Raw genomic sequence first — 14,611 nt, forward strand, 5'->3', positions numbered from 1 at the left:
TGTGTATCTGATAACTTACCTGTAATTTTTACCTGTACAGGTGTTGACGTTGACGTACCTGTGTGACTACTGCGACTCTGAGTCACGAGTTGTACTGATACAGAAGTTCCAACCTCTGGCCACGGAGCTGCAGAAATTGGCAGCCTTACTCCCTTCACTCTTCCCAAATGTAAGTAATTAATTTGAAAAACATTTTCTGTTGTAATCATGAATCTTGTCAATATAGAATTTGTTTCTATGAGTCTTTGCTATGGTTACAGATCAGCAGTGAACACTGGGACACAGTACAGACGGAGGACATTGTGCTGAGGACGTGGGAGGTTGAATCGTCTCACAGCTATGAGAACAATCAACATCTCACCCAGGTAGGTAAATGTTAGTGGTGCAGCTATGAGAATTATGAACATCTCAATCAACATCTCACATAGGTAATTTAATTTTAATGGTCCATATATGAGAATGATCAACATTTGATACAGAGGGCTTAGTGTAACAGTGTAGCTTGAGAATGATCAACGTCTGATACAGAGGGCTTAGTGTAACAGTGTAGCATGAGAATGATCAACATCTGATACAGAGGGCTTGGTGTAACAGTGTAGCTTGAGAATGATCAACATCTGATAAAGAGGGCTTAGTGTAGCAGTGTAGCTTGATGATGATCAGCATTTGATACAGAGGGCTTAGTGTAGCAGTGTAGCTTGAGAATGATCAACATCTGATACAGAGGGCTTAGTGTAGCAGTGTAGCTTGATGATGATCAACATTTGATACAGAGGGCTTAGTGTAGCAGTGTAGCTTGAGAATGATCAACATCTGATACAGAGGGCTTAGTGTAACAGTGTAGCTTGAGAATGATCAACATCTGATACAGAGGGCTTAGTGTAACAGTGTAGCTTGAGAATGATCAACATCTGATACAGAGTGCTTAGTGTAGCAGTGTAGCCTGAAAATGATCAACATCTGATACAGAGGGCTTAGTGTAGCAGTGTAGCTTGAGAATGATCAACATCTGATACAGAGTGCTTAGTGTAGCAGTGTAGGCTGAAAATGATCAACATCTGATACAGAGGGCTTAGTGTAACAGTGTAGCTTGAAAATGATCAACATCTTACAAAGGTAGGTTGAGTTGCCACTGTATATCCAGACCTTGTCACCATTATACCAGGACTCAATAGTTCAATGGGGCATCAGGTCTAATACAGCTTTTGGAAAATTCTGTAGAGAAATAAAGATAGTTTTGTCAATATGAGTTGAAGACAATCACTTTGAATCCTGTGTTTTCAGTTTAATAATTATGAAAATTTCATTGATTCATATTTTTCTAATATGTGTTCTTCAGTATTGATGTGTCACCAACATTTCAGATAAACATACAACTGTTTTACTTTTCAAAAACTGATCTCCTAAATTCATTATACAGCTCTTGGCTAGGTATACTATATGTAAACCTGTTATGGTAAATATTTCAGGTTTTTAGCTGTCCTGGTGCTGATAAATTCATGGTTGACTTTGACGCCAGATGTGAAACAGAGAGACGGTATGCACACTACCTCTTACATGGAGTTCTAGGCGATTGCTTTTAAAAGAGTTTTCCTGTTCTTATATTTGTAAGGATTGAATTAATAACTATTAATAACTATCTCTGTTAAGAATGGAATGTGTAGTTATTAATTTCAACTCATCTGTTGATTATGAAACTATGAAACGGACAATTAAGTTTTTGTACAGATGACTACATTATCTCTTATTTAATTAATCGGTAGGTATGACTACAAAATTTCTCAATTAACTTTATTTTTGTAGGTATGATTACCTAGTTTTTACTGACGCTAAAGGCTTACAGATGAGGTTTGACCAGAAAGTTGGCACACCCAAGTGGCCACGTCAAATCAACTTTAGCGGGCCACACCTGCATTTCCTGTTCCACTCTGACAGCAGTAACACAGAGTGGGGGTATAAATTTAAAGTAAGGAAAGCTTTGTTCCATTGACATATAATATGGTTTTAGAAAAAAATAAAGACCAAAGATCTAAGAAAACTGTTTTTGTACAACACAAATGTGAAGTGAGAATACACAAAATGTCGTGATTATTGTTAGCTCGCCTGGTCTGAAGGTCCAAGTGAGCTCGCCTGGTCTGAAGGTCCAAGTGAGCTCGCCTGGTCTGAAGGTCCAAGTGAGCTCGCCTGGTCTGAAGGTCCAAGTGAGCTTGGGCCGTGCTGCAGCATCCATAATCTGTCAACTTTTCCCTTTCAAGCGCTACCAGTGGAGAACTGCTGTAGAGTGTTTTTTGTCTTTATTTGGAATCCTTTGATAATCACCCTTGCCTGTGATTGGCTCACACATTTGTTGAATGTTTCTCAACGCCAACAGATCAGCATTATGCAAATGTAATTAACTCTTGTTGCTTTAAATAAGTTTTATTGTTGAATTATAATGGTCATAGGAAACCTGAAGAGGCTACCGTGGTCTCAAAGTTAGCTGATAGTTTTTAAAAAGAACAGATGAGCAGTACAGGCTCCATGGGCTTCTTGTTAAATCATTGATTTGCTTGTAACGTTTATTTGTAATAAATATTACAAGAACACACGGTGTCGCACAGTGACACAATAGGTCAGGTGCAAGGGGATGAGAAAAGAAGGGAAAATACAGGTGAACTTTATGACATACAATGATGTCAATAACAGATTATGTACAGTTCATATACCCAAATTGGAAATAAATTGCACGGTTTTTGTGGTTCGATGAATAAATATATTTGAAATAAAGTGAAAAACAAATAGGACCAATTATTTAATAGTCCATCTCTCTATAGAATGTATGTGATATAAGATGTAGGAATCTCTGATGTAACTCTGATGAATTGTTTGTTGTTACCTAGGTGACAGCAAGGGGTAGCCCAGACATTCCACTGTCATGGCCTTTTGACCTTCAACTCAGTCTCACAAAGATGCTTGGTCGAATGTGTGGATGTACACTCAACTCACACCCTTGTAAGCTTTCTAGACACCAGGAGTATTTATGCTTGATTTGTGTTTGAAAATATTGGATTCTGTAGAATAAGTTAGGTGTAGTACATCATTGATCTTGGTACGTTATTGATCAAAACTCTCAGTCATTGTACTAATCCTTACAGAATGGTTAGAGATACACACAGGACCAGGATCATAACAAGTAATGTTAACAGTATATAAGCAGCTAAGTACTTTCATTTATTTATTAAATTTTAAGATTTTGATAGGCTGACCGCTTAAAAAGTGATTTCCAAACAGTGACAGATGATTAGTGTGTCTGAACTGATACGTCTGCTATGAAGTTGGGATGTTTTTTGTTTTGTTTTACAGATGCAGACAAAGACCCTCTGATGAATGCAGAGGAGTCTGCAGAACAGGACGTACTCCGAAGTGAATTGTGGACCACGCTGTTTAGAGGAGGCTATATGGTTGGCAAAATACAACGATCACTTTCCGGAAAATTTGTAAGTGAAGCTTTGCTGTTAAAAAAGTGATCACAAATAACCTATGCCAGATAACAGTAAAATTTTGAAACTCAAATCACAAAGTTATCATTCTGTTTCGACCACACAACTCTTTACATTTATCTGACATACCAGAGTCTTGAGAAAGCTCTTTTGACAGTACTGCAAACCTATTGGCATGTTTTCAGTTAATCAGTCAGACTTGAAGTTTGAACTATCACCAAATCTACATCTTAATTGTACCTAACTATGTTTTACCCTTGTCACCCAGGTAACAGAAGATAGTGGTGGCCATGTCCTTGAGTTCCTTTGGAAGTTTGTAAACAGAGAGGAGGATCTACCAAAGAAATTTCTTGATAAGTAAGCTAAGATTCTGTCATTACCACTAAACTTACTTGCACAATGTACAGTAGTAGTAAACTGTCAGTAACATTTGAAGCTGATATGACATTGTATTTGCTGACAGGTGTAAGGAGGGCAGTAAAAGTCTCCAGGTGGGCGGGGACGCCGTGGAATCAGCTGTGGTGGCTGTGTTTGCTGCACTGGTGTGGCATACACAACAGCTGAGGGATGACCTCAATAAATATGGTAACACTGACTTTATAAATCTCCATATACCAGTGGTCTAGAGAGTGAATTTTTCAATATATCTGTTTTATAAATATTGAAATACTTCCATTTTGTTTTAGAATGTCAAGTTTTAGTAGTTTCTATAAAAGATAATGTTTCCTGTAAAAATAAGACCTGAAGTTCTGTTTCATTTGCTTGATTTACTCAGGTCATGTTCATTACCAGACAAGCACAGTGTCAACATATCATAACCTAGTCTGTTAGAGTTTCCTTGTGTGTTTAGGTGAAACTTGTTCGCAGTGGTCTACCCAAGCTTTATTCTTTTCCATATTTTGTGATTAATTATAGTCGTTAGGATATATATATCTGATGACTGATGTTTACAGTGGAAGCCAGCGGCGAGGCAGTTATCACTGACGGGATCACACAGGCCTACGCAGCTGCTGAAACTCTCCGAACACAGCTGGTTAGTCGAATGCATGTATGTTAGTACAGCAATGTTAGCCAGGATACTTAAAACCTGGTATATCAAATGAAACGAATTAATTACCTGAATATTTGATATGGAAAGTCACTTCGCTGGTTGCTTTTTTTTTAGTTTTTTTTTGGTAATGGTTTTATTTTTTTATTACATATACATAAACAGGACATTCACGCATTCTCACATATATACACACGGACATGGATTTAGCATTATCACAATCATTTTCATTGTCATCATAATATCATCATCATCAACATCAGAATCATCAGCATCAACAATATCATCATCATCATTCATCGTCATCATCCTCTCTCATATATAATTATTCAATAATCATCATCATTCAATAATCATCATTGCCATCATCCATCATCATCATTATCATCATTGTCATATAATCTTTATCATCATCATGCAATCGTCATTCCATATGTATCTTCATCAACATAACATCATCATCCTCCTCATCAAACAATCATCATCATCCATAATCTTCAATCATCATCCATAATCTTCAATCATCATTTCATATGTATCATCATCATCATACAATCATCATCATCATACAATCATCATCATCATCATATCATCATCAACATACAATCATCATCATCGTCATCATCATCATATCAAACAATCATCATCATCATCATCATACAATAATCACCATCAACATACAAGCATCATCATCAACATATAATTATCATCATCATCATACAATCATCACCATCATCATACAATCATCATCATCATCATCATCTTATCATCAGCATCATACAATCATCACCATCAACATACAATCATCATCATCATCATCATATCATCAGCATCATACAATCATCACCATCAACATACAATCATCATCTTCAATCATAGTCTTCAATCATCATTCTATATGTATCTTTATCAACATATTATCATCATCATCCTCATCATTAATTCTAAGATATCATCATTCCAGATTTACAAACATTTTACACACATTTAAAATCCCTCACTTAGTGGTTGTTATTATTATTTATTTAATTATCAAAACATCATTTGCTAATCAAGTAGAAATTAAAACACTACCAAAGAGAAAGCTTCGGCATTGAACAAATTAATTTTATAAAAAGTTAAATTGTCTCTAGATATGAGCTTTTATTTCCTCAGCTAGCATTACGTCAGCGTGCTATCACCAACAGTGAGAAGAAAAAGAATGAGGACCCTGATGATCCAGGTACAGTTAGCACTGTGTTTATACTGAGTAATAGTATCAAGGTTTATGTGTAGTGATAATTTCTCGTGATAATGAGGACCCTGATGATCCAGTTACAGTTAGCACTGGGTTTATACGGAGTAATACTATCAAAGTTTTATGTGTAGTGATAATGAGGACCCTGATGATCCAGTTACAGTTAGCACTGGGTTTATACGGAGTAATAGCATCAAGTTTTATGTGTAGTGATAATTACTCTTGATAATGAGGACCCTGATGATCCAGGTACAGTTAGCTCTGTGTTTATACTGAGTAATAGTATCAAGTTTTATGTGTAGTGATAATTACTTGTGATAATGAGGACCCTGATGATCCAGTTACAGTTAGCACTGGGTTTATACGGAGTAATAGAATCAAAGTTTTAGGTGTAGTGATAATGAGGACCCTGATGATCCAGGGACAGTTAGCACTAGGTTTATACGGAGTAATAGGATCAAGGGTTATGTGTAGTGATAATTACTCGTGATAATGAGGCCCCTGATGATCCAGGTACAGTTAGCACTGCGTTTATACTGAGTAATAGTATCAAGTTTTATGTGTAGTGATAATTACTCGTGATAATGAGGACCCTGATGATCCAGGTACAGTTAGCACTAGGTTTATACGGAGTAATAGTATCAAGGTTTATGTGTAGTGATAATTACTCGTGATAATGAGGACCCTGATGATCCAGGTACAGTTAGCACTACGTTTATACGGAGTAATAGTATCAAGGTTTATGTGTAGTGGTAATTACTCGTTGTAAGTAATCTTAGTGAACTGTTCCATGCAAACAACAGGGCAAAAGATTGTTTAAACACATGATGTGTGCATAGTGTTTTTGATGAGTTTTGTGGTCACACAACTGTAATTATAACTTGTTTAATGTATTATAGGTACCTTGTGTAGGGACAAGGCCTTATTCTTGCTCAAGTTCGCTGGCCTTACCAAGGTTCAGCTGAAAAATGAGGTAAGATCATTGTTTTGTGAAGCAATTAGATGAGATGTTTGGAGAACTCATGTTGTAAACGTGACTTTTCATTGAAGGTTTGAAAAGACAAGCTTGCTTAATATTGAAAAATGTTATCATAATAGTGATTATTTAATTGAATTTTATCTTTTAACAATTTTAGGACATTTCTGCACAACTTACAATTTTTCTGGCTTATGGGAAATATTTACTCATCATTCACTTACTTTATAAATACTGCTGTAAGTGTCTTAAAATAAATACATAAAAACCCATTGACACTGAGACTTCAAACAAGTATATACAATTAATGTTGATGTTTTGACAGATGAGGACAAAGGCAACGAAGCAGTGGAAGAAGCTCTCCAATCGCAAGTCGGAAAAAATGCTGAAAGGGGTTTGTAAATTAATCCATGGGGATTATATTTTACCCGTGATAAGGCTATACTTGTATTAAAACTCAGTGCTACTTTAACAGAGATCTTACACTTCATGTAGCCAGTGGAATCAGTGAGTACATCAGTGCTTGGTCCATTAGAATTAAGTGGTTTTGTAGTTTCTGAGTTCATCTACATATGATCTCAATAAATCTTGATAAAATCTTAACAATTTACACTGATAATCACAAGCAAGTATTTTGATACACAGAGAATTAGAATCTGTACCTATTGAATTGTGTCTTGCTCTTACTAATTACATTGTATGACTTACAATAGAAACTTTATAGCAAGTAAGAATTCTCATTCCATATTGTTAAATTTTTATCCTTTTTTTTCCATGAAAGAATACTTAGTGGCATTATTGCTCTCTGAATTCTGTATTCCAACTAAACAACCAACAAATAAAAAAAATGTGTAAAGAATAAGTGTATGCCTTGGTTTTGTAGCTGGATGGTTCAGACAAATCCCCTTCCTTCCGACTGGTCCTGGAGTTTGTACAGGACCCTGCCTGGACCACAGAAAGGTAGTACATCATGTACCACATCATACAAGTACACAATACCAAATCTTATATTCTGATTTACATACAAACTTGTTCCTTGTAAAATAGCTGTCACAAAGGAATGTTTCTATGCTATGTGGGTGTGTTTGTGTTTGTGCTGTCACAAAGGAATGTTTCTATGCTATGTGGGTGTGTTTGTGTTTGTGCTGTCACAAAGGAATGTTTCTATGCTATGTGGGTGTGTTTGTGTTTGTGCTGTCACAAAGGAATGTTTCTATGCTATGTGGGTGTGTTTGTGTTTGTGCTGTCACAAAGGAATGTTTCTATGCTATGTGGGTGTGTTTGTGTTTGTGCTGTCACAAAGGAATGTTTCTATGCTATGTGGGTGTGTTTGTGTTTGTGCTGTCACAAAGGAATGTTTCTATGCTATGTGGGTGTGTTTGTGTTTGTGCTGTCACAAAGGAATGTTTCTATGCTATGTGGGTGTGTTTGTGTTTGTGCTGTCACAAAGGAATGTTTCTATGCTATGTGGGTGTGTTTGTGTTTGTGCTGTCACAAAGGAATGTTTCTATGCTATGTGGGTGTGTTTGTGCTGCCTCTATGAAGAAAGTTGAGGGATACATTATTCCATTTTGTCATCAAATGTGGTCACATTACAGCGGTAATGACGCTTCTACAGTCAGTATCACATACCCATGTAACAGTCTACAGTCAGTATCACATACCCAGGTAACAGTCTACAGTAAGTATCACATACCCAGGTAACAGTCTACAGTAAGTATCACATACCCAGGTAACAGTCTGCAGTCAGTATCACATACCCAGGTAACAGTTTACATTCAGTATCACATACCCAGGTAACAGTTTACATTCAGTATCACATACCCAGGTAACAGTTTACATTCAGTATCACATACCCAGGTAACAGTCTGCAGTCAGTATCACATACCCAGGTAACAGTCTACAGTCAGTATCACATACCCAGGTAACGCTTGGTTAGGATCACTGTCAGAATTATTAATTGAGGTGTGATGTTCCCTCCTGACTAAATCTCTAACTCAATGTTACCTAACTCACATCTTTTTCAGAGTGAATCGTATCTTACATGAACGTTCCCAACATGCCAAGGCAGTGTCAGACATTTACACATTTGTGGCCGAGTTCATCAGGATCCATCAGTGTACAGAAATCAGTCACCCCTTCCAGGTCAGACACACTCAAACATTGGTATCCTCTTTATATTATTTTCTTGAATTTCATATCAGAACATGTAAGATATATGTATGCTGTTCGTTACATTAACCAGCTTTGTATCCAGTATTGAGACATACGCCCTCTACCATGTATAACAAGTAAAGGAGATTTTACTGAGATTGTTTAATGTCTTCCAGATCCCAGTGGTATTGTTCCTGCAGGAGGTGCTGTCTTACCAGGATGGCTTCACCAAGCACTATGCTGACAGTCTGGATGGGTGTGGCCTACAACAGGAGGCACGCGTCAGACAGGCTTACTACCTCCTGGTGCGACGACTCACTGAGCCTTTCCACAGAATGCATCGCCATGACTTAAACAAGTAATTGTTATAGATGTTCAGATTAGTTATAGATGTTCGAATTAACACGATTAAGTCATTATAAACGTAGAGTGTCCCACGACTTTTCTACAATATCAAAAGGTATTTTCCTGTTGATTAATGGTATATCTTTTTTAATCATACAAAGACAATTATAATTTCCAATCCTTGTTATAGAGTTAAAACATTTATTTTCCTTAACAGTGATACAGAAAAGTAGAACTATAACTAGTAACATGACAGGCAGTGCATTGGTGAAGCCAATTTATAACAATGTGATTATGGTTTCTAAATTTGTTAGTATTTATACCCAATGTTCTATATATGATGTAATTATGTCTCCCCTTCTAATGAAGGGAGACATATATTGTACTAGTACCGGTTTTTCTTCTGGTTCTTTGATTCGAACTTGTCAGGGCCAGAACTTTTAAACCTTTAAAGATATCTTGATGAAACTTTAGTTATGCATGCATCACCCACAGGAGGTGTGCAGTGCACTGGAATTAGGTCACTGTGACCTTCACCTCAAGATCAAAGGTCAAATAAGTGCACATTTTCAGTAAATTCTTGTCTGGCCCGTAAATTTCAAACCGTTAAAGATATCTTGATGAAACTTTAGTTGTGCATGAATCACCCACAGGAGGTGTGCAGTGCACTGGAATTAGGTCACTGTGACCTTAACCTCAAGATCAAAGGTCAAATAAGTGCACATTTTCAGTAAATTCTTGTCTGGCCCGTAAATTTCAAACCGTTAAAGATATCTTGATCAAGCTTGACTTATATCTGCATCACCCACAGAAGGTGTGCAGTGCAATAGAATTAGGTCTCATGCTTCACTATATACAGAGTTATGGCCCTTTGTTTAATTTTTATGCGGAAGTTTGTCCGTAGCAAAGTTCCATGTTATTTCACCTACCTTGACCATACTTATCATATTAATGTATATTTGGAAGGCGAAATCTCTCATACTAAAATCAGGTTTTGTGCCGCACTATATACAGAGTTATGGCCCTTTGTTTATTTTTAATACCGAAGTTTGTCCACAGCATAACTTCTAAACCATTAAAGATATCTTAATCAAACTTGAAGTTTACCTGCATCACCCACAGAAGGTGTGCAGTACACTGGAACTAGGTCTTGTGCCCCACTATATACAGAGTTATGGCCCTTTGTTTAATTTTAATACAGAAGTTTGTCCAGAGCATAAGATCTATGTTATTTCACCTACGTTGACCATACTTAGCATATTTATGTATCTTGGAAAGGCGGAATTACTCGCACTAAAATCAGATTTTATGCCCTACTATATACAGAGTTATGCCCTTTATGTAATTTTAATACCAAAGTGTGTCCACGGCATAACTTCCATGTTATTTCACCTACGTTGACCAAACTTGCTAAAGTTTTAATGTATCTTGGGAAGTAAGAGTGTCACATTCTAAATTCGGGTCTAGTGCCTCACTATATAAAGCGATATGGCCCTTTGTTATTTTTTTTATACCAGAGTTTTTCTATTGGCTAATAAGGGGAGACATGTTTTTGTTCACAAAAACAAAATTCTAGTTATAAATAGATTTATGAAATTATACAGAAAGTAATCATTTTGTTACCAAGTTCAGTATTATAATAGATTTAAAACAACATTGTAGGAAAATTGCCCCAGCATATGAATATGTGCAGGCCTGTCTGCTGCACCTGTTAGACATGGAATGGCAGGTAAGATTGACAGTAAAATGTAACTATGTGGTTAGTGATTGAAGGGTTGTCAGTGATATGTATTGGAGGATGTTAATTTTTCAGGGATATTCTCTACTGCTTTTTGGCAGTTTAGGTTGGAATTAGAAGTTGGAAGTTTCCAAATCGTGAATTTGCCAAGAGAAAGTGCATTGAAACTTCCTCTTAAATGTGGTTTGTTTGAAAGATGATTAAAACAATAAGTGAGCTACTTGGCTTGTTTTATTTCTGATATAAGAGAGTGGAAAAAAGCATTTCTGTGTTTGCCAATTCATGTATTCTGTTTTTAAACAATTTGGTGACTTCTGCCCCACTCACCTTAAATTAAATATATTGTTTGGTGATTATCTGTGACAGCTATAAATGTATTGTTTGGTGGTTATCTATGACAGCTATAAATGTATTGTTTGGTGATTATCTATGACAGCTATAAATATATTGTTTGGTGATTATCTATGACAGCTATAAATATATTGTTTGGTGATTATCTATGACAGCTATAAATGTATTGTTTGGTGATTATCTCTGACAGCTATAAATATATTGTTTGGTGATTATCTATGACAGCTATAAATATATTGTTTGGTGATTATCTATGACAGCTATAAATATGTTGTTTGGTGATTATCTGTGACAGCTATAAATATATTGTTTGATGATTATCTGTGACAGCTATAAATATAGTGTTTGGTGATTATCTGTGACAGCTATAAATATAGTGTTTGATGATTATCTGTGACAGCTATAAATATATTGTTTGGTGATTATCTGTGACAGCTATAGATATAGTTAATAACTAAATATCTGGTTGACTTTGTTTATTTTCAGCCATATGATCTGATGTTTGTCACTGAGGTCAAGCTGCCAGCCCTCTTCTTGAGTGTGGCCAAAGGTAAATCATACACTGATGGTTAATACTTGTACAAAGTATTGAGGGGTGATGACATCTGACATATTAAAGTGGAAACATTGTGGGGTGATGACATCTGACATATTTAAAGTGGGAAATATATTACAGGGCGAAGAAATATGTAATGAGGCTTTGTTATTGAATATGTGGGTAAAGATATTGATGATATAGGTGTGGATTTTTGTGAGGATTTTGACTAAGGGGTGCGGATTTTGAAGGTGAGGGTGTGGATATTGACAAAAGGGATGTGGATATTGATATAGGTGTGGATTTTGACTAAGGGGTGTGGATTTTGCCAAAGGGGTGTGGATTTTGACTAAGGGGTGTGGATTTTGAAGATGACATGGTATTGATGATGACCTGGTATTGATGATGACCTGGTATTGATGATGACATGGTATTGATGATGACATGGTATTGATGATGACATGGTCTTGATGATGACCTGGTATTGATGATGACCTGGTACTGATGATGACCTGGTATTGATGATGACCTGGTAGTGATGATGACCTGGTATTGATGATGACATGGTATTGATGATGACCTGGTATTGATGATGACCTGGTATGGATGATGACCTGGTATAGATGATGCTGGTATTGATGATGACATATTGATGATGACCTGGTACTGATGATGACATGGTATTGATGATGACATGGTATTGATGATGACATATTGATGATGACCTGGTACTGATATTGATGATGACCTGGTATTGATGATGACCTGGTATGGATGATGACCTGGTATTGATGATGACCTGGTATTATTGATGACCTGGTATTAATGATGACATGGTATTGATGATGACGTATTGATGATTTCCTGGTATTGATGATGACCTGGTCTTGATGATGACCTGGTATTGATGATGACCTATTATTGATGATATTGATGATAACATGGTATTGATGATGACCTGGTATTGATGATAACATGGTATTGATGATGACCTGGTATTGATGATGACCTGGTATTGATGATGACCTGGTATTGATGATGACCTGGTATTGATGATGACCTGGTATTGATGATGACCTGGTATTGATGATGACCTGGTATTGATGATGACCTGGTATTGATGATGACCTGGTATTGATGATGACCTGGTATTGATGATGACCTGGTATTGATGATGACCTGGTATTGATGATGACCTGGTATTGATGATGACCTGGTATTGATGATGACCTGGTATTGATGATGACCTGGTATTGATGATGACCTGGTATTGATGATGACCTGGTATTGATGATGACCTGGTATTGATGATGACCTGGTATTGATGATGACCTGGTATTGATGATGACCTGGTATTGATGATGACCTGGTATTGATGATGACCTGGTATTGATGATGACCTGGTATTGATGATGACCTGGTATTGATGATGACCTGGTATTGATGATGACCTGGTATTGATGATGACCTGGTATTGATGATGACATGGTATTGATGATGACCTGGTATTGATGATGCTGGTGTAATTGGCAGAGACAGTAAAGATGCGAGACTGCACCCTAAGCCAGGAGGAGGATGAGAAAGACATCCGCCTGTATGAGCAATGTATGTTATGGTTCGAGGAGTGTGAGAGTGGCTTCGATCGGTGGTACAACGGCAACAAAATGGATCATGGCTCTCGAGAAGACAAGAAGGTAGGGACATTAATTGCTCAGTGCAATATTCAAGATTTTTAAAAGCCTCTGAGTATACAACTTTGATCCTGCATCCTCAACAGCATTCTCTGAATTAGACATACCCATTAGGATGTAGTGTCTATGGAATATCCATTCAGTGTAGGTTTTCTTACAGTTTACAGTGCCCCTCCTTTACTAATTATCTCTTCATCCCTTTCGAGCAGGAATTACGGACTGGGCAACAGTAACAACCTAAAACCTTTAAGTTGAATATGTTCCGGCAACACAGCCACTGTATCCTACCCCGTGTGATCTACTGTATCCTACCCCATGTGATCTACTGTATCCTACCCCATGTAATCTGCTGTATCCTACCCCGTGTGATCTACTGTATCCTACCCCGTGTGATCTATTGTATCCTACCCCGTATGATCTACTGTATCCTACCCCGTGTGATCTACTGTATCCTACCCCGTGTGATCTACTGTATCCTACCCCTTGTGATCTACTGTATCCTACCCCTTGTGATCTACTGTATCCTACCCCTTGTGATCTGCTGTGTCTACCCTGTGTGATCTACTGTATCCTACCCCATGTGATCTACTGTATCCTACCCCTTGTAATCTACTGTATCCTACCCTGTGTGATCTACTGTATCCTACCCCTCGTGATCTACTGTATCCTACCCCGTGTGATCTATTGTATCCTACCCCGTGTGATCTGCTGTATCCTACCCCGTGTGATCTACTGTGTCCTACCCCATGTGATCTGCTGTATCCTACCCCATGGGATCTACTGTATCCTACCCCTTGTGATCTACTTATCCTACCTCGTGTGATCTACTGTATCATACCCCTTGTGATCTACTGTATCCTACCCCTTGTGATCTACTGTATCCTACCCCTTGTGATCTAGTGTATCCTACCCCTTGTGATCTACTGTATCCTACCCTGTGTGATCTACTGTATCCTACCCCATGTGATCTACTGTATCCTACCCCTTGTGATCTGCTGTATCCTACCCCGTGTGATCTACTGTATCCTACCCCTTGTGATCTACTGTATCCTACCCC

The 14,611-nt window shown here is 37.3% G+C and overlaps 1 protein-coding gene across 2 annotated transcripts in view; it reads left to right on the top strand.

Annotated features, from left to right (window-relative positions):
• Positions 1–14,611, top strand: part of LOC110441715 (zinc finger ZZ-type and EF-hand domain-containing protein 1-like) — a 92,091-nt gene that overhangs the window by 44,767 nt on the left and 32,713 nt on the right. For both annotated transcript variants that reach the window (XM_021484935.1, XM_021484936.1), the window contains exons 34-51: positions 41–169; positions 261–365; positions 1,470–1,537; positions 1,804–1,966; positions 2,880–2,991; positions 3,343–3,476; positions 3,748–3,836; positions 3,943–4,064; positions 4,433–4,512; positions 5,683–5,749; positions 6,664–6,737; positions 7,066–7,134; positions 7,624–7,700; positions 8,768–8,885; positions 9,071–9,252; positions 10,902–10,968; positions 11,815–11,878; positions 13,397–13,557. In XM_021484935.1, the coding sequence (XP_021340610.1) occupies positions 41–169; positions 261–365; positions 1,470–1,537; positions 1,804–1,966; positions 2,880–2,991; positions 3,343–3,476; positions 3,748–3,836; positions 3,943–4,064; positions 4,433–4,512; positions 5,683–5,749; positions 6,664–6,737; positions 7,066–7,134; positions 7,624–7,700; positions 8,768–8,885; positions 9,071–9,252; positions 10,902–10,968; positions 11,815–11,878; positions 13,397–13,557 (1,881 nt within the window). The remainder of the gene's footprint in view (positions 1–40; positions 170–260; positions 366–1,469; positions 1,538–1,803; positions 1,967–2,879; positions 2,992–3,342; positions 3,477–3,747; positions 3,837–3,942; positions 4,065–4,432; positions 4,513–5,682; positions 5,750–6,663; positions 6,738–7,065; positions 7,135–7,623; positions 7,701–8,767; positions 8,886–9,070; positions 9,253–10,901; positions 10,969–11,814; positions 11,879–13,396; positions 13,558–14,611) is intronic.

This window comes from Mizuhopecten yessoensis, unplaced genomic scaffold (genome assembly GCF_002113885.1).
Source record: "Mizuhopecten yessoensis strain PY_sf001 unplaced genomic scaffold, ASM211388v2 scaffold716105, whole genome shotgun sequence".
Classification (NCBI taxonomy): Eukaryota; Metazoa; Mollusca; class Bivalvia; order Pectinida; family Pectinidae; genus Mizuhopecten; species Mizuhopecten yessoensis.